Source organism: Trematosphaeria pertusa (genome assembly GCF_010094035.1).
Source record: "Trematosphaeria pertusa strain CBS 122368 unplaced genomic scaffold BU26scaffold_11, whole genome shotgun sequence".
In the NCBI taxonomy this organism is placed as follows: domain Eukaryota; kingdom Fungi; phylum Ascomycota; class Dothideomycetes; order Pleosporales; family Trematosphaeriaceae; genus Trematosphaeria; species Trematosphaeria pertusa.
This window is the reverse complement of record NW_022987222.1, coordinates 819919-838039: the sequence shown is the minus strand read 5'-3', so window position 1 is coordinate 838039 and position 18121 is coordinate 819919. Positions and strand designations below refer to the sequence as shown.

At 52.0% G+C, this 18121-nt stretch overlaps 10 protein-coding genes across 10 annotated transcripts; 4 read left to right on the top strand and 6 right to left on the bottom strand.

Moving 5' to 3' along the window:
• Positions 1 to 278: 278 nt before the first annotated feature.
• On the bottom strand, positions 279 to 1793 carry BU26DRAFT_521591 (alpha/beta-hydrolase). The gene has a single exon (XM_033829574.1). The coding sequence runs from the start codon at positions 1428 to 1430 to the stop codon at positions 426 to 428; it is 1005 nt and encodes a 334-aa protein (XP_033681103.1). The 5' UTR covers positions 1431 to 1793; the 3' UTR covers positions 279 to 425.
• Positions 1794 to 2582: 789 nt separating this feature from the next.
• BU26DRAFT_432596 (uncharacterized protein) lies at positions 2583 to 4574 on the top strand (the record flags this gene model as incomplete). The annotated part of the gene is made up of 1 exon (XM_033823982.1): positions 2583 to 4574. One exon carries the CDS (start codon positions 2583 to 2585, stop codon positions 4572 to 4574), a length of 1992 nt encoding a protein of 663 aa, XP_033681102.1.
• A 185-nt stretch (positions 4575 to 4759) lies between these two features.
• BU26DRAFT_607362 (uncharacterized protein) lies at positions 4760 to 5600 on the bottom strand (the record flags this gene model as incomplete). The annotated part of the gene is made up of 2 exons (XM_033835745.1): positions 4875 to 5600; positions 4760 to 4816 (listed from the first exon to the last, which is right to left on the bottom strand). Coding segments are annotated over exons 1-2 (399 nt in total), but the record flags the coding sequence as incomplete, so codon positions are not given.
• On the bottom strand, positions 5305 to 5674 carry BU26DRAFT_61762 (uncharacterized protein). The gene has a single exon (XM_033836109.1). The coding sequence runs from the start codon at positions 5628 to 5630 to the stop codon at positions 5391 to 5393; it is 240 nt and encodes a 79-aa protein (XP_033681100.1). The 5' UTR covers positions 5631 to 5674; the 3' UTR covers positions 5305 to 5390.
• A 571-nt stretch (positions 5675 to 6245) lies between these two features.
• Positions 6246 to 6731, top strand: BU26DRAFT_567596 (uncharacterized protein; the record flags this gene model as incomplete). Its single annotated transcript, XM_033833673.1, has 1 exon — positions 6246 to 6731. One exon carries the CDS (start codon positions 6246 to 6248, stop codon positions 6729 to 6731), a length of 486 nt encoding a protein of 161 aa, XP_033681099.1.
• Positions 6732 to 7241: 510 nt separating this feature from the next.
• On the bottom strand, positions 7242 to 8921 carry BU26DRAFT_488960 (glycosyltransferase family 1 protein). Its single transcript, XM_033826005.1, has 2 exons — positions 7672 to 8921; positions 7242 to 7616 (listed from the first exon to the last, which is right to left on the bottom strand). Exons 1-2 carry the CDS (start codon positions 8881 to 8883, stop codon positions 7275 to 7277), a joined length of 1554 nt encoding a protein of 517 aa, XP_033681098.1. The 5' UTR covers positions 8884 to 8921; the 3' UTR covers positions 7242 to 7274.
• A 699-nt stretch (positions 8922 to 9620) lies between these two features.
• BU26DRAFT_521589 (uncharacterized protein) lies at positions 9621 to 10714 on the top strand. Its single transcript, XM_033829573.1, has 2 exons — positions 9621 to 10563; positions 10615 to 10714. The coding sequence occupies exon 1, from the start codon at positions 9649 to 9651 to the stop codon at positions 10492 to 10494; it is 846 nt and encodes a 281-aa protein (XP_033681097.1). The 5' UTR covers positions 9621 to 9648; the 3' UTR covers positions 10495 to 10563; positions 10615 to 10714.
• Positions 10715 to 11517: 803 nt separating this feature from the next.
• Positions 11518 to 12431, bottom strand: BU26DRAFT_567593 (glycoside hydrolase family 11 protein; the record flags this gene model as incomplete). Its single annotated transcript, XM_033833672.1, has 3 exons — positions 11518 to 11679; positions 11849 to 12104; positions 12184 to 12431. The coding sequence occupies 3 exons, from the start codon at positions 12429 to 12431 to the stop codon at positions 11518 to 11520; spliced, it is 666 nt and encodes a 221-aa protein (XP_033681096.1).
• Positions 12432 to 15041: 2610 nt separating this feature from the next.
• Positions 15042 to 16805, bottom strand: BU26DRAFT_461620 (signal recognition particle protein; the record flags this gene model as incomplete). Its single annotated transcript, XM_033825072.1, has 2 exons — positions 15042 to 16681; positions 16728 to 16805. The coding sequence occupies 2 exons, from the start codon at positions 16803 to 16805 to the stop codon at positions 15173 to 15175; spliced, it is 1587 nt and encodes a 528-aa protein (XP_033681095.1). The 3' UTR covers positions 15042 to 15172.
• A 176-nt stretch (positions 16806 to 16981) lies between these two features.
• Positions 16982 to 18111, top strand: BU26DRAFT_521588 (Rrp15p-domain-containing protein). The gene has a single exon (XM_033829572.1). The coding sequence runs from the start codon at positions 17003 to 17005 to the stop codon at positions 17906 to 17908; it is 906 nt and encodes a 301-aa protein (XP_033681094.1). The 5' UTR covers positions 16982 to 17002; the 3' UTR covers positions 17909 to 18111.
• The last annotated feature ends 10 nt before the right edge of the window (positions 18112 to 18121 follow it).

Below are 18121 nucleotides of genomic sequence, written 5' to 3'. Positions count from 1 at the left end.
ACCATAAAGCCACCCTGGGTTCCGCCAGGGCAGTAATATAGAGATATAAGTCAGGGCTATAGTAGCTCAGGCGTGAATAATGCTGGTTAAAATGTGGAGCGAAGAAAAGAATGGTCAAGAGGTGAATGCGATGCCAGTCCACGGGTGGGGCTACGCTCGGACTACAAATTATGCCTTCTCTGGTTAGTGGTTCCTTTGCTCCAGGGCTTTCCAAGGTTCTGTCCCGTCTTGCATCAAACTAGCCGCGTACAAGTACTGGAATGCTATAACTAGAGCTGGAAGCATGTGGAAACATTGCATTGCATGTGAGAAGGGTATCTACTGAAAAAAATCTTCGGCATTGGTCTACCCCAATGCACAACATCTACCGGCCATCGCCGCCTTCTCTAGGGAGGAAACTATAAGACCGTGATAGAGCCGATAGCCTATACATCCTTGAGGATACTTACGATCCATGCGAAGGCTTCCCTAGCTTCTAGCAGCCCATATGGCAATGTGAGGCTGAAACAGTGCATCTGTTTCTCCCAGTGCAGCCATTCTCCCTGCACACCCTCTTCCGCCAGCTTATCCCGAAAAATGATCGCATCAGGGCTGAGTATGTCGTATCCACTTGTGATTCCATGCACCTTGATCCCGCTCCTGCCGAGCAACGAGATGTCCGCATTATTCGGCGAGACCCGTCTGTCTGCAGGATCCCAGTCCGCATGCCACGCGCGTGCTGTTTGTCTGACAAATGTGGGTGTGAGAAGCGGATCGAATTTTGCGAGTTTCTCGATATCGGGGTTGTTGCGCGTGAGATCGGTCGAGGGGCAGAGGGCCAGGACGGCGGCCGGGTGTGGTATCCGCTTTTGCTCAGTCTCGCTCGTCGCGGCCTTCTCGTCTTCTCGCAGCGCTTCTAACACCAGCGAGAGCACGATGTTGCCCCCTGAGGAGTCGCCTGCTAGTATCACCTTTTCTCCTAATTCGTTGGCCTTCTCCATAACGATCCGATAGAGCCGCATCAACATGGGAAATGCACTCGGTGCGGGATTATTGGGCGCAAGCGGATACGAAACGAGAGTTACTATCGTGCCAGGTATTTCCATCGCGTATTTGGCGCACACCTGCCAATGCTGAGGCGAGGGCGGGCTTTGCCATCCTCCGCCGCCAAAATAGTATATCCGTCTCGATGTACGAGCCGGCTTTTTAGGGACGATGTCGTAAACGTTGATGTCGCAAACCGTTCGATGTGTGGCGGTACATGTTGCTAGGACGCTCTTGGGGGTTTCTAGCTCTATGGAGCCCTTGGGGTGGTACTTTTTAGGGCGGCCGAGGTGGTTGCGGAAGGGACGCGTGAGAAGTTGGATGAGAAGCATGTACGAGGAGCGGTCGTCTCGCTTCGTTACATGGATTGAGGATCTGGTTGGCGATGAGGCGGACTCGGTGCTCATCGTGGTTATGGTTCCTGTGCGGTGCAGTAGTTCCAGGAAGCAATGTTAGGGTAGGCATAGAGTCTAGAAAGGACAATGAGTCCTTTCAATACCACCTTTAGCTGCAGCCACATTTTCCACACTCCCTAGAGTTTCGCTGAGAGCGGCACGCACAAGCACGCATCGCGGAAGAGCGCGTCACTGTGTCTTTCTCCGATCTCAATGACGTCGCTAGCGCGGCTTAGCGACTCGAGGCGTGCTGTGGCTGATACTGTGGTAGGCTGCAACAAAGTTCAGAGCGGTCGACTACTCTGCAATCTGTGACTTCGCTTGTTGTGTCCGCTTTTGAGATAAACTGTCAAGGATTCGCGATGATGTATGGTGTTGATGTGCGGTTTGGGTTGATCCGCGTCCAGGTCTAGGCCTTGTCAAATCTCGGTCTTGGCACCATCTGGGATCTGATGACGTGCCGTCCATCCACAACCTCTTCGCTAGTCTACCCCTTCATATAGCGAGGTTCACTGCTCCTTCTCCTCAATCTTGGCGGTAAGACTAACGCGCGGCTTCTTACGCCAGCCTTGCGAGACGTGCTCAACGAAGACTCACTCTCCCAACGCCCTCAAACAGCGACAAGCTGCATTCAGCATCATTAAAGCTCAAGTCCAGATCGCGCAAATTCAGCACTCCCCGGCTGGCAGTAATCCTAGGCGGGTAACGTGGGAGGTGGGCCCACAGCGCTGACCCAATTTATTTGCGAGATGAGCGTCGTCACTAGATGTGACCGACAAGTCGAGCAGCGAGGACGGATGGAGCGGAGCCTTGCCAAGAAGCCCATGTTCCGCTCCGCCAACACAGCAAACAGGTTGCTCCGCCTACAAGTCTTGGGGCTTAGGTTCTTGTCTTCTTGGCTCCCCCTCCAAGACCTTGTACTTGGGAGTTCCAACCTATGGAAATGTACACCAAGAAGTCGTCTAGCTCAACCGCTACCGTAGGTCTAACAACCCCCCTTCTCTGCTGCTAATGATAGGTCCGGACAATGACATCTATCTTGGCGCACGTAGTTGTCACAGATGCAGAGGAGAATACTTCTCTGAGGGTGAAGATTAAGAGCGCCCCGTCCCCAACTATCGAGCCTCCACTCAACCTCGGAACAATTCGCCTTTCAGGATTACGATGCCACAGGAGCAGTACCTCACAGATGACGAGATCAGCCGTTTCATGGATGACCTGGACAAAGACGACGATGGAAATATCGACTACTGGGAACTCGAACGAAAGCTCGACCAGGTCCACAAGCAAATAGCCCCGAAAGCCCAACCACACAACCTTCATCACAAATCACGCGGAGACGAAGCACGTCATCAATTTCTTCGGAGCGTCATCGGCACTCGCGAAGACCACATCCCACGCAATGAATTCAAACAATGTGTTCGACGATGGAAGATACCATCCCTGGAGCAGGATCGCAAGGAGGCGAAGGACGAGGATGAATACGTCAGACATATGTCTATTTGGAGACGCATACGAGCGTACTGGGCAGTCCAGGGGCCCGGGATAGCCTTTCTGGCGCTGGTCGTGGCTTTTATGCTCGCTTTTGGCATATGGCAGCTAGTCAAGTACCTCACGTACGACGAATACCGGCCAGCATTCGGATGGGGTGTTGTTGTCTCCAAGACTTCCGCTGGAGTCCTGTATCCCACCTTCTTCTTCCTCATTCTATCCATGTCCCGATGGTTCTCGACCTTCCTTCGACGCTTTTACTTCATCTCGCGGTTCATCAACTGGGATCTTTCTCAGTCGTTCCACATCAAGATGTCCATCGTCGCGTTGTTCTTCGCGACATTGCACGCCATCGGACATCTAACCGGCTCATTCGTCTTCGGAAGCATGGCGAGCCGGCAGCAGAACGTCGCCCTGGTTCTTGGCCAAGACGCTGTGCCTCGCTCATATCACGACTATGTCCTATCCCTACCTGGCTGGACTGGGTTAACTACTCTGGGATGTTTCTATTTGCTTGCCATTCTCAGTATGCCCCAGGTTCGGAAGTGGAACTACGAGGTCTTTCAACTGGGCCATTTGCTCATGTTTCCTATCATCGGCCTCATGATGGCACACGGCACCGCCGGTCTCATGCAGTGGCCCATGTTCGGCTATTGGCTCGCCTTTCCGACCCTCCTTGTTATCGTGGAACGCTCATGGCGCCTCATTGTGGGCTTCTTCCCACTGATCGCTGACCTTGAGCTTCTCGACGACGAAACCGTGGCCATAACGGCGAACATCCCTAAAGCCCGCCTCTGGCGGTACAAAGCTGGCCAGTACGTCTTTGTGCAGGTCCCGAAAATCTCTTGGGTCCAATGGCATCCGTTCACTGTGTCGACTTGCATAGGTAATACTATGAAAGTTCATATCAAAGCAGATGGAGACTGGACCGACGCGCTACGTGGTCTCGCCAAGGGTGAGACACGCACGCCAATCAAAATCGGCCTCGACGGACCATTTGGCGCACCAGCTCAGCGCTTCTACAATTTTGAATACAGCATGGTCTTTGGCGCCGGCATCGGCGTGACGCCGTTCTCCGGTATCCTGACCGATCTCCAACAGCATGAGCTTGAACGAGTCAAGTCCGGCCAGGGCGCGCCTGATCCGTCATCGTCCCCATATTCGGACCATCGCCGTATTGATTTCCATTGGATGGTGCGCGACAAGAACAACCTTCTCTGGTTCTCCGATCTCCTCAACGAAGTCTCCCGTGCCCAAATGCTCGACCGCACATACCTCGACATCCGCATCCAGACCTACGTCACGCAGAAACGCAAAGAGATCTCCACGCATGTCTTCCGCTGGCTTCTCGAGAAGCACCGCACCGACCAGCATCCACGATCCCCTCTCACAGGCCTAATAAATCCTACGCATTTCGGACGCCCGGACCCTAGAAGTATCATGGAGGAGCATTATCAAGATATGTGTAAGGTATTTGCGGAGAAAGCGACTGACAAGGAGGGAAGGGCGAGGGAACAGGAAGAGGAAATAAAGGTGGGCGTTTTCTTCTGTGGGCCTCCAGTTATTGGCGTGCAGCTTGCGGATCGGTGTAGTATGCTAACCGCGAGGGGGAGGCAAGAGGGCAGGAAGGTCGAGTATCATTTCATAATGGAGGTGTTCGGTTGAGATCGTGTTCGTCAATCAAACAAGAAGGCGAACGTGTGTGGTAGTTGGTTCGCTTATCTTTATTAGATTTTATTCACCTAGTCCACCACGGATTTCCTCCCTCGTACCGTCAGGGCTCTTCCTTTCTCCCACTACGCCCTCGTGGTTATCCCCTCTTTCGAATGGGCCAAACCACGTCGATTCGCCTAGCAATGCACACGGCATTTCTTGCAAGTCCCCGGAACAATCGGGTTCAGCTGGCACTATGCTTGCTGTTAGCGTTCACTTTCCGGAGCGGGGATGCTGCAGTAGCCAGCGTACGAAGTGTCGGCCATTCGGACAACGGCGGTTCGGGTGCGAGCCGCATTTGGCGGCTGCGAGAGTGGCCAGCAGGGCGGTGATAATGATGGTGAGAGAGACGCGCATTGTAAATGCGAGGGCTTGTTCGTGCTGAGAGGCTGGTTTTGAGTGGGAGAGGTGATGGGACTGAGGCGATGGTGGATAGTTGGGATGGGGAAGGGTATTTATATCTGAGGAGAGAAGAATGGGGGCTTTTGGGAGGGTTCGGGGAGCTTGGAATGAGGCGCCTAGCTATGCAGACGCTGTTGAAATTAGTATGGCTAGTTAGTATTTCTCTTGTGTCCGTCCAGCTCCGTTTTCCCATCGGCTCTAGCTAACTTCCTGACCTGTCTGCAAGATGCGTTCCGATGCCCACCCGCGTCGAATCCGAGCATGACTACTCGAACGGATAGCGACGAGATCTGCAAAGCCTCGTATTCTTCTAACTATGCGGCGAAGAAGCGCGTTGGGTCCCTAGTGTTTGCTACTGAGTATACTTTAGGGCCCCCCACCTTGTGCGAACATGCAAGGTGTTGATGTTGGGTAAGGCGCCCGAGGCGTGCTAAGCTGTATAAGATGTACCTTGCTGTTCCTGCGTAAGATTGTGGGGAAGATGGATGGGCGGAAAGCTTGCGGATGGGGTATGTGCTCTTTCTGTGATGTATTCTGGGGTTTCGGGAATGATTTGGATAGGGGTTCTAAGGGGTCTGCGATCGACACGGTTTTAGTAATGGCCATGAAGCAATTCTCATCCCAGCCACTCTTGTGGTGTCTTTTGAAAACCTTTCTATCTCGGAATGTTTCTTCATATTGTGCAGCTTGGAAAATGCCTTTATGACTTGTATGGAGAGCTAGAAAACGCGCGCCGCGTCTTGCTCGATTCCCTGCCTTGGCTTGCGCGCATGGGAATAATAAGCCTACGTAGTCTGAACTGGCAGGAAAGAGAAAGAGGATAAAGTAGTGTTGAATGCGACCTTCTGTTTGTGTGTCGCTGATCATGCTGTAAAATTAAGGAGAGTCGTCTGACTCGAAGGCCTTCACGAGCAGCTATCCTCTATCGCTTACGGCAACCAACAATGCGTCATTTTCCTCCTGGTTTCGCGTAACAGCGGAGACGTAGTGGCAACATACTCAGGATGTGAAAGAGCATGGAAATAGGTTCAACTAAGTGGGCCAGCAAGCAGACCTTTCAGAATCGTTTACCTTTCACTAGCGTTGTTAAGGCACCAAGCTTGAGATGAAGTGAAGATCGTGAACTATGTTCGTCATTACAACACCAACATAAATACGAACAAATATACATCCTCAAACTTCTACACAGATCAGACGCGAGCCCTATTAGCAACCTCGACCATGGCCACCGTCAGCTCTGGCACCAGCGTGGAGTTCCTGTCTCTGCCAGCCGAGATTCGACTTCAAATCTACCGATACCTGACTCCAGTCCATGGCTATATGAGCGACTATCAAGGGATAATAAGCTGCAGGCAGATCAAAGCCGAACTCGAGAAAGAAGTGATGAGACTTATGTCTACTGTCCTCGATAATGTCGCGAGGGAATGGTTCGAGTCCTCCGATATATCCATGCAAATCTCGAAACCATCATCTCTCCCGGAACTTTCCGAAATCACTCTGTCCATTCCCTTAGCCGACTTCGACTCCAGGACCGGCGTTCCATACCCAAAAGCCCACTTATCTAAAGCCCACATATCTCTCAAAGATTTCCACGTCCAGCGACTGACCATTTATCTTTACGGAGATAACAGGGATCAAAGACTTGAACGATGGGGGAGACAACCTCGTGTTCTTCACTATGTATTTTGCGGAGGAATACAGGCATAAAAAGCAACCCCTAGCTAGAGAATTTACCCTCGATTGGAGCAACTATCATGGCGGTGACGACGACGAAGCGGAACGGAAGACAACGGGTGCGGGTAGCATCGTCCTTTACGGAATATTCCGGTGTTGGAACTGTGTGTTCGTCTGTGGGGACGGGTCCTACGTCCTCCAGCCAATGCACCTTCGGCCCGAGAGGATGGGGATGGTCAACGCACCATATTGCGCTATATGGAGTAGGGGAGAGATTCGTGGCATTCACGGGCAACATAATGTTGGTTGGCTTTCGTCATAAGTATGGCGAATTATCTGACTGGCTGATCTGGGTAAACTCATTGAGGGGCGGAATGGCTCATGTAGTGGGAGCTTCATGTCCTTGCGGGACTCCGTTTCTTGGCTTGTATACATAGTATGCGTCCCTGCATGTCATATGAAATAGATGTCTGAATTCATAGCTCGAGTGAATTGACACTCAGCTTGTAATACCTAGTGCGAATATCTCTACTTTAACTTCCTCTTGATGTTAGCATATTTCATGGACTTGCTGCTTCACGGCTCTTTCGTTGGCAAAGCTTTCTTTTTGCTCCAGTTCTTAACAACATCTCTCACTGTGCCGTCAAATGTCTTGCCAACGTCATACTTCTCGTACGCTTTACTTAGCAAAATCGCTTTGTTCTTGTACTTCCCATCCTCCAGCAACTTCTTTATGGCACCTGAAATCTTGTGTGCGCCTGGCTGTCGCACTTTAAGATCGATACCCACTCCGGTGAAGTCGACAAGCGCGTTCGTGGTGGCTTTGTCCTGACCCTCGCCCGCCACAACCATCGGAATACCGAGACGAAGGGCATGCTGCACAGCACCATAACCGCCGTTGGATACGAGAACATCAACCTGAACTCAGTTAGCTGATGGAGTGGAAGCAGAAGTTCGCTCAGTCACTACTTACTAAAGGGAGGAGTTTGTCATACGGTACGAACTTTGCTACTCGCGCGTTCTTGGGGACTACTAAGCCAGGAACGTCTTCCGGTTCCTGGACCACGAATGTTGCGATGACCAACACATCGTCACGATCCTTGAGACCGTCCAGTGTAGGTAGAACCAGGTCTTCCGGCCTCACTTCAACCGTGCCCTGGCTCACGGCAATAATCTTCTTCCCCTCATTTTTCGCGTGAGCAATGTTATCCCACCAACTTGGAAGCTTCAGCTCCTTGTCCCCTCCCTGTTTGCCGACCTTCTTGAGGGCGCCAAAGTACCGCACATTCGGCCTAATATCGCTGCGGGGGAACTCAAATTCAGGGATCCCGAGTGTAAGAAGATGGTCAGGAAGAGCATCCATGGCATGGAGAATATGTGGGTATGAATCGTGGATTGCGCCCATGTCCTTGAGCTTCGCCCACCAGTATTCGTTTAACTCTCGATTCAACTTATCATCGAAGAATTTTTCGTAGGCCTCTCGGTGAACGGCTGTTGCGTTTGAACCGGTATGTGGTGGTTTCCCGGTACGAAAAGGAAACGTATCGTTTGAATCCAGAGTTAAAGGGGCAATCGAGACACCGATACTAGTGTCGGGTCTAATCCCAGGGCTGCCGAGTAGAATAGGGTGATGGCCAGTGACCGTGACGTCGTACAGCGATATTAGCGGTTTGTCCTTTCCATACTTCTCGCGGAATTCCTTGAATTGAACTTGGAGCGTTTCGTGACCATTCGGCATATTATCCACGAGAACTTTCTTCATGATCCAGACCTCTTGCTCGACCCCCGAAGGGAGGGACAAATAATACGCCATATCCTCATCGCTCAACTTGTCGTCTAGACCAATTGTGGGTATGAATTTGATGTTGGGATGCAAGTTAGAGATGTGTTCTTCGAAAACGCGCCCCGTGATGAAATGTACTGGGTAACCGAAATCCGCCAGTTCTACTGCGACTGCGGCGATCTTTTCCACATGCGACCAGTGGGTCGTGCTCGTTACGAAGAGTGGTATTTCTGAGCGATGTGGGAGAGGGTAGGGCAAGAAATGAGAGAGCGGCGTGTTCGAAACGTAGGGTTGGACGGCATCTTGGAAGGCATGAAATGTGTCTGGCGAGTAGAATTGCAGCGCGAAAAGTGCTAGAATCGGGACGAAGCCGAACGACAACAAGCGTTGAACGATGCCCATGGTGAGGAAAGAACGTGAAAAGTCAAACACTCGAAGCGAGAGAAAGAGTTTAGTTGTGAGAGTCAATGCTATGATATAGTAAGTCCCTGAACCGCGCCTTAACTGTCCAAGATATGAGGTTCGCCTGATGACCGGCTGAAGGCTTTCGCGCGACCTGATTGGAGCACTGACTTTCTCAGACAGGCTAAGAGTGTTAGTGCTGACATAAGTGGGAATACCTCAAACCCGACGTGATCAAAGTGCATGCGATTGTAATCGGAGATAAGGGAAAATGATGTAATCCTAATGTTTTGCTGGTTGCGGAATAAGCGAGGGTTTTGCGCATTTAAGCTTATCGCGCGGTCCCGTACTTCTTGCGGTAGGGAGGTCTCTAGATTTAAGGGCTTGCCGTAGGATAAAATTGCTCGTATAGCGAGATAACTATTATGCGTGCTTGTGTACGCACCTGCGAAGACCTCTGGGGCAGCTCTTACGCGCGTCGTTATATCTAGAGAATTCCACACAGTGAGAGCATGCCTCGCCGGTCAAGCTCGGCCGATGTTTCGCTCTCTTGCTTGAGAGAGTGAGCGAATTTCCCCATCTGGACTGAGTTTAGTGAGATTTAAGTGGGCATGTCTGATCGGTGAATGGCATTACACGTGATGCTACGAGCTAACCATTTTGGCCTTAGTGCCCTTCGGTTCGACTTTCCTCAACAAAAACCGGAGCCTAGCCGCGCCACAACCTTCACTCAACAACCGCAACCTTACCCTACCGCTCTCTACCATGCCTCCCAGGACATCTGCCATGGATAGAATCACGTCCATGCTGTCGCGTTACGCGCTTCGCCAGCCGGATAGCTATCCTAGCGAATCCCCGGACGAGCACGCTGTTCCTTCACTTGCGCGCAACGACCCCCCGGTCGCCCCTCAGGCTGAAAGCAAGCTCCTCAGCATCCCGACAGAGATAAGGCTCTTAATATTCAAGAACATGACCCTATCACCGGCATCACCAGACTGTCTGCGATGGATGGGCGCTTATTTCACCTGTCGACAAATTCACCAAGAAATGCGAGATGCGCTCAAGCCTGAACACGACCTCTCGAAGCATCTCAGCAGCATCCGTGACAGTTGGCCACCTGCCCATCCGGTATCCGCCGATCCGGGGCCGCTTCATCAGGTCTTCGGCCTCGTTCAAGACGTCACGGTCTGCATGCCGATTCCACGACCAAACCATCACGGCTGCTTCAGCGCCATATTGGAATCCGTCTACAGCCTCTGGCTGGATCGTCTCTACATTACCATGACTGGCAATGCCCGCGATCGAGCTGTGCTCCCCTGGGGCGATCTGAAGTCGCTCCCTCCGCGTCTTTTCGCTGATTTTGTTGCCAAAGGCAAGGTCAATTGCAGGAGCGTCACGTTCACCCTCCAGGAACTCGCGGACGTGGAAGGGGGAAGGGAGATTGAGACGTCGCTTGAGACTGTGCTCGACGGAACGAACGTTTCTTGCATACTGACTATTGTCCAAGACAAGAGGGAGCGCCAGTCGGAGCGAACTTACTTCTCCGCAATGAGATTCAAGGCGCCGCCATCCGCCGGTACGTCTTCGATGTCAGCCGCGGGACAGTATTAGGCTGGTGGATTTCGCAACTTAGGAAGGAGCGGTGTAGCGGTCGGGCGATGGTGTTCATGGCTTTTTCGGGTAAGACACTAGAGGCCTCCAATGTCACTTCTAAATCTTACAGTCTTTCAGTTGCCGGTTTATGTCTACAGCTTGAGCCCTCATGAGCCCTTCGCGGTTTGATCTAGCTTTCAGCTAGAGTTGGGGATCTAACCATGTCTTCTGAATGCGGTTTTCTATATTCTATTATTTCTATAAGATATATGCCTAATAAGAATTTCTTTGCTTGCTCTGGCCTTTAGCTCTATGCCAAGAGAAAACGCGTGTGTAGTTTGCTACTTGCAGTGCTGACATCATGCATTGACAACGAAGCACGTGAGATCACCAGTGCGTGACACGGAATAGCCTCAAAGAATCGAAGTGAAATACGGCGTATACGGTACTCTCGTGTACTAGTTCCCCGAAGCAGGCGGTAGAGTGGAGCACAGAAAATCCTCGCGCCTTCACAAAGAAGGTAAATGAAGCATCGCCATTAGAGCGATCAGCGATGAGATTTTCAGATTCTTTGGAGTTCTGAAATGCAAAGTCGAGGACGGCGAGACTGAACTCTCCGGGAGGGAGGAGTCAGCATCAGATGAGATAATATATCAGAACGATGATAAGTAAGCCATGGTTGAAACATAGGCAACCGGCAACACGATTCCATATACCTCAGCTAGTATGGAGTGCATGAGAGAACGGAAGGTCAATTCTCCCGGGAATGAGTTGGCGGAGAAGGAGGAGAAGTCGGAAGACAGCATAGCCTAGAGAGATTAGAAGGTGCTTCAAGATTATCATAGGTTGCCTTTCCGAGTAAACGCGATCTGGTTTGCCGAAGTTTGGCACTTCGTCAGATTCAAAGCAGCCTCATCCGAGCAATTACAGAGCGAGGGAAAACTAAAAGCGAGGTGGGTTCTATAAAGAGTATTTCTCCAAATAGTGATGTGAATATTCTCGAAATATTTTAGCGTATATCCAGCCACTTCAACCATCTCCTCATGATAAAGTGATACTGCTACTACCGCTAGGCGTCGGATACGAGCTGTTGGTGAATCCCTCCGTTGCAAGGATCATATAGCTGTGGCGACCGAGATTCATGCCAAGTTTCTGCCACTGGCTGAAGTGCGTTCCAGTAGTGATTGTACCACCTGTGCGCTTCTGTAAAATTCCAAGTGAAGTTAGCGAGCGTTCGTTAACCCTTGGAAGAGGGCTTAAGAAAAAGAAGCAGAATGAAAGTCTGAATAGCAACGCCACGAAGCTCCAGCGGCAAGAAAACGCTCTAATAAAGCCATCCGGGCGCTCGGAACATGAGAATTATCGTACGTACCTCTGACCGCACGGACCAATACTGCATAAAGGTCCGGGTGCCCTCAATCGACGGCTTGTTAACCCTCTGGCTCGTGTAGACACTGTAGTCTCCTTCCTCGGATGTGAAGTTGCCCTTAAATGTCCAAGGCTCGCCGGGCGCGAGAACGTCGTAGTTGTCCACGATGTAGTATTCGATGAGCGGGCTCTGAGTCCAGCCATACAGGGCGAGATAGCCGGGGCCAACGGGGGTGTACGTGCCGCTGTACTTGACAGCCCTGAGTTGAGACGGCTGTGAGTGAATGGTCTTCTTTACGGAGAAGGTATCCCCAGGGGTGTTGGATGCTTTGGACTGACCTCGAGCCACCGGGCTGCCATCCCTTTCCGCAGACAAAGCCTCCTCCACCGGACCATTTCGCCGTATATGAGCCGCCCGCGCCGTTCTGGCAGTTGTGGCTACCGCCGCCTTCCTGCCAGAAGGACCAATAATAGCCGCCCTGGCGCTCCACAAGCTGGCGCTCCATAAACCGTGCCGGCTCCTCGGCGGGCGCACTGAGCGCAGCCGGGAGAAGAAAAGCTGTCGCAAGGAGGAGAAGAGACAACATGATGACGGATGCGATTCGTTGACCGGTATGCTTCTAGCTTCTTCCGCGAGCGCCACCCCTCTACTTTATACTGTCGATCGTAAACAGAAGACCTGGAGGCCAAGAAATCCTGGTAATCTCGTCCACTCATCCAGGTTCTCCACACTACTGCTCTTTAGCCTGAACGAAAATTCGGTCTTGTCTTGGACGTGGCGTAGAAAGCCGGTGGCCATTCGCGCGGTCCCGCTGCGCGGATACTAGATTTACCCATGGGGTGTATATCATGTGGTGGATCTGTGATACAATTGTAGATTATGTTTTGGTGAAGCGAAGGCATAATTGGCTCGCTATATATAAGTTAGAGTACAAGTGCCGAAGCCTTCCCGGCAATAAGGGTATGCCGGAGTATTTAACCGAACGACGTACGCCCTTTTGTGGGGTACAGCAAGCTTAATCGCACCGCAAGAAATGGTCTGCGGCGGAACTAGTTCGGATGTCAGGAGTCAGCCAAAGTCGAATATTATTACTTCAGTAGCGATGCTCAAGATGAAGCTACGCGCATGCAATGAAGAGCCTGGGATACTATCCCCAACAGATCAGCGTGACCCACTCTTTGCACCATCTGAGGGTTGAATTCTATAGCACGACTTCCGCAACTCCGGACATCAGATATCAGATATAATAAGGACCCCCCAGAAAGGGCGCCCCACATTGGCAATGATCATCACTCCTTCGTCACTTCCTCCACCTTTTACCCCGGACTGGAAATTTTCCACCACTCAAACGTATGCTTTACACGCTTGGGATGAGCAACCGAGCGTACAATGTCCTCGCCTCCACGCGACACTATCCGCCATTTAGATCCCGGGATCTTCGGCCAGGATCATCACGTGTTTGGTTGCTGCACTGCGCGCTCTGCCAGGTACATTGCGGGAAGCCCTAATGCAAGAGCGGCGGGGACTATCATACTTCTATTAGGTAAAGCGGAAGTTATCCAACTAAATGCGCGTGCACAGTCTGGGCTCGTTCAAATTCGCACCAAAGCTAAGCACGTATTCACGTTGCTTGTTTCTTTCGTATTACATGATCGCTCGACTGACGGAAACCCTCTCCATCATGAAACTTTCGCTACCCCCTCGTTTGTTCTTTTCAGATAGTAACATCGTGCTGCTGGAGTTTTGGCTTCACGCTCGGATATTGCTCACCATAAGATTCGTGTGCGCAGATATCAGATCGTCACGCGTATACGTCAGTCCGAGGCTTGGGGGCAACATCTTGCACGATTCGAGAGCGATTGGACATCTCCAGGTATTGGGACTATGGGATGAAACAGCTGTTCCAAGTGCGGCGTGTGTATCGCTACGGGATGTATCCCATCATTGAGGTCAACATACAAAGCCCCGTCCAATGAGGCACTCCCCCGGTGTCTTTATTATAAACCCGGAAAAGACCGCTCCTAAGGTAGTACAGAACGTCGCGAGTAGTCAAAGCAAAGGTCAGGATAGAGTCACCGCGCGTAGAGTCAAGAGTCCCATGAGTCTCTTCGTCGTGACTCAGACACAGTCAAATACAACGCAGCTAGACAGTCATCTCCCCCTCAGCATCTATAAAGAATCAAATCTAGATCCTACACATTCTGTTCCTCAACCACTCTTCCCCAGAACATCAAACTCCAGATCAAGGAGACTCACTCTACAAACGCACAAGTACTGAAGATCTCCACAGCAACAAAGGCTCTCGAACAACTCGCGACTCAGCCTTCAAGACCCAACACATCCTCTGAGCCAGCCTTCCATGCCTCGATGCCTAAAAAACCCCTGCACAAACTGTTGGCAGAATATTCTCCCTACAACCCAGAAATACAACGTGGAACACAAGTCCCGCAGTAAAGTCATCTGCTCCAGGTGCTTCCAAAAGCGCATCCACAATGAACCTCTCGGTTTCCCAGATCCAAGGGCCGCCACTATTACTCGCCTCCCTTCGGGCTTCACCATTGTATGCCGCGACGACATAACTCGTGCCGTGGATACATGTAAAATCTGCCACGCCAAAGCGCTGTGTCAACATCTCCACAGCTGGAGGGGAACGATACCATGGTGCGACCCGTGTTTTCATGCCAGGCTAGCCACGAACGATGTTGAGTTTGAGGAAAACGAGCAGAGTATCGTAGATAGGAGGATAGGGGGCGGGCTTGCAGAGACGACGACCGAGGGAGGAGGAATTTGGAATATGAGCGAAGGAGAGAAGAAGGAGATGGAAGAAGGAAGGAGAAATTCAGTCGGGTTGGGGTGGAGTTGGAAGCCGAGCTGAGAGCGAATGAAGAGAGCAGAGCTATGCGGAGGGGACCGCGGCCTAGTAGGAAGAGGCAACAAGAACGGTGGAATGCGTTGACGAGGGGTGAAACGTGCTGGTGGTGCTGGCGTATCTATGTATCTAAGATCTATATGAACTAGATATGAACATCATGCGAAGCGAAGTTGACTCCTTTCCGAGATCTGCTATCATAGTGCCACGCTCGCACATTGGTATGCGCACTTATTACGATAGCTTATCTTCCGTGAGTCATGCTCTCGTGGGAGTAATTGTAAATGCCTAAGTAGCAGCACCTATCGATCACGTAAGCCAAGTGATCTCAAATACGGTATATGTATTGACTCAAATCAGTACTATTTCCACAGGAAGACCAACCCTAACGCCGGGGCTATGCATAAGTAAGCGAACCAGGTACCGCACCAGATATCGCGATCGAGCTCGTTTACAGGCTACCGCCTTCCTCTTCCCCCCTGTCCAGGACTGCCCATACCGCCCATCATCTTCATCATACTCGCCATATCCATGCCGCCCATACCGCCAAGCGCAGACATATCTGGCATGCCACCGCCTCCGCGCCCACCGCCGCCAAGCATCTTCATCATGGCGCCCAGATCCGGCATCCCGCCACCCATCGCGTTGGCGCCGCCCATACTTTGCATGCGCTTCTGCATCGCAGCAAGTTGCTGCTGCTTATTGCCGCCGCCCATAGCACCCTGCGCTTTCTGCATGTTGGCCATGCCACCCTTCATCTTCTTCGCCATGCCGGCCATCATGCGGTGCTGCGTGAGCAATTCCTCGACTTCACGAACTGAAGTGCCGGAGCCACGGGCTACACGCGTCATGCGCGTGGGTTGCTCTACGAATATTTTGCCGTCGGATTCGAGTTCTTTCTCCGTCATACTGTCGCAGATGTAGATCATACGCTTTAGCTTCGCACCACCTTCCTCATCGTCCATACCTCCCATCATATTACTCAGACCGGGGATCATGCCAGCCATTTTGGAGAGGGGGCCCATCTTCATGATGTTAGAGAGCTGGTCGCGAAGGTCTTTTATCGTGAAGATTCCGGAGGCGATGTGCTTCATAGTGTCCTTTTGGTCAAGCTTGAGGGATTGCACGTGTTCGACTAGCCCAGCAACATCGCCCATGCCAAGCAGCTTGGACACGAAGGGTTGCGGGCTGAAGCGCTCTAGGTCGAGCATGTGTTCGCCGGTACCGAGGAAGACAATCGGAGTATGTGTCGCTGCGACAGCTGAAATGGCACCACCTCCCGCAGCTGCACCATCGGTCTTGGTGAGCACGATAGCTCCAAAATCTGCTGCTTCTTTGAAGGCGCGAGACTGCGCTTCCGCGGCTTGACCTATTGTCGCGTCGAGAACCATAATTGTCTGATCCGGTGTCACAGCGTCCTGGATCTGAACCATCTCGTCGAAAAGATCCTTCTCTTGCCTATGCCTACCCGAGGTATCGACAATGATGATCTCGAATCTTTCCTTCTTGAACTTCTCCACACCCTCTCTTGCTACAACGACGGGATCCGTCTGCGTATGGCTTCCATAGTAAGGTATCTTCGCTTTTGTCGCATTCTGCTTCAGCTGATCGAAAGCACCGGCACGAAATGTATCCGCGCAAACAAGACAGGCCTTGAACCCTCTTGCCGAGTACCACCTCGCCAGCTTTGTACACGTTGTCGTTTTACCGGAACCTTGTAGACCAACGAACATGATGACGTTCGGCTTTCCTTTTCGCGGTTTGAAAGGCTCAGCGTGCGGGTCGACTAGCTTGACTAGTTCGTCGAAGACGGCTTTCTGGATAATGCGCTTCTTGTTCACGCCCGGCGCGAGGTGCTTGAAGTCGACGGAGCGTTTTATCGAGTTGCGGAGGTTCATGACGAGCTTTACGTTCACGTCGGCTTCGACGAGGGCGTTGGAGATCTCCTTGACCATGGAGTCGAAGGCCTGCAAAGTTAGCCACATTGCGACTCACTCGGAAATGGGTGCTTACTTTCTCATCGAGGTTCGGTGACCTCGTGAGGTCTGAGACGGCGGCATTAATGCGCCGCCCGAGATCTTGAAGCACCATGGCGGCGGTTGTGTAGGGGTGTTAGGCGGTGTAGGAGAGGCGTCCGTGATGTATGAGGTCGGTGTTGAAGTTCGTGGGGAGAGGCGGGGCAAGAGCGGAAATCTTGGCGTCGGCGAATTATTCGCCGGCCCATAATTTTTCGACAGCACTTCGAAAGCTCGCTGCACTCATTCCCAATTCCAACGATATCAGCCACAATGCCTTCCACGACGCTGAAACGACGACGGACCGAGGATGCGATGCGGGGGAAGCTGCCCAAGAAGCAGAAGAAGATCAAGCGGCAGCGCACGTACCACAGCTCAAGCGAGGATGAAGATGAAGGCGGAGCGCGCGACGCGCCGCAGGATTTCGCACCTGTAAGCCTAGAGAGTAGCGATGACGAGGAAGAGAAGAGGCCCAAAAACCCCCAAGCGAAGTTCAAAGCGAAAATTGCGCTGAAGAAGTCACCTCCACCAGCCCCGGCAGCGGACGAAGACGACGATGCTCCGCCAAGCGAGGACGAAGACTCCGAGCAGGACGGAGACCCGGCCGATGGCTCAGAGCCAGATGACTCAGATGCTTCGGGCGACGCGTCTATTTCAGAAACATCAACGAACAATCCAACGAGGAAAGTGCGGAAACGAAACGATCCAGAAGCATTCGCGACCTCGATGTCGAAAATCCTCAACACGAAGCTCACATCGCAAAAACGCTCCGAACCCATTCTCTCCCGGTCGAAAGCTGCACAGGAGACGAACAAGTCCCTGTCGGATCATAAATTGACGGAGAAGGCGCGCAGGCAGTTGCTAGCCGAGAAGAAGACAGCACAAGAGAAAGGCCGCGTAAAGGACGTCCTTGGCACGAATGATCCCAGCATGAGCACTGGGGTCACTCTGGCGAAGGAGAAGGAGCTGCGCAGGACAGCGCAGAAGGGTGTCATCAAGCTGTTCAATGCGGTGCGAGCCGCCCAGGTCAAGGGCGAACAGGCGGAGAGGGAAGCACGCGAGAAAGGCTTAGTGGGCATGAGCAAGAGGGAGGAAACAGTCAAGGAGATGAGCAAGCAGGGTTTCTTGGACATGATCACGGGTGGCGCGAAGAAAAAAGAGGGAAGCGTCGAGATCTGAAACATATTAGAGTAGTTGAATTCATGATACCGGGCTGAAGCCATCTATCGTATTCCAGTGCTTCGCGTGACGCCGGTCCCACCTCCAAGGAGATTATCCCATATGGTACAGGGTGTTCTAAGGACAGTCATCGCTCGCCATGCCCGGATCCAGAAATATGATTACACAAATGCCGCCAACTTATCAACCGCCCCTCGCCTCTTCATCCATACC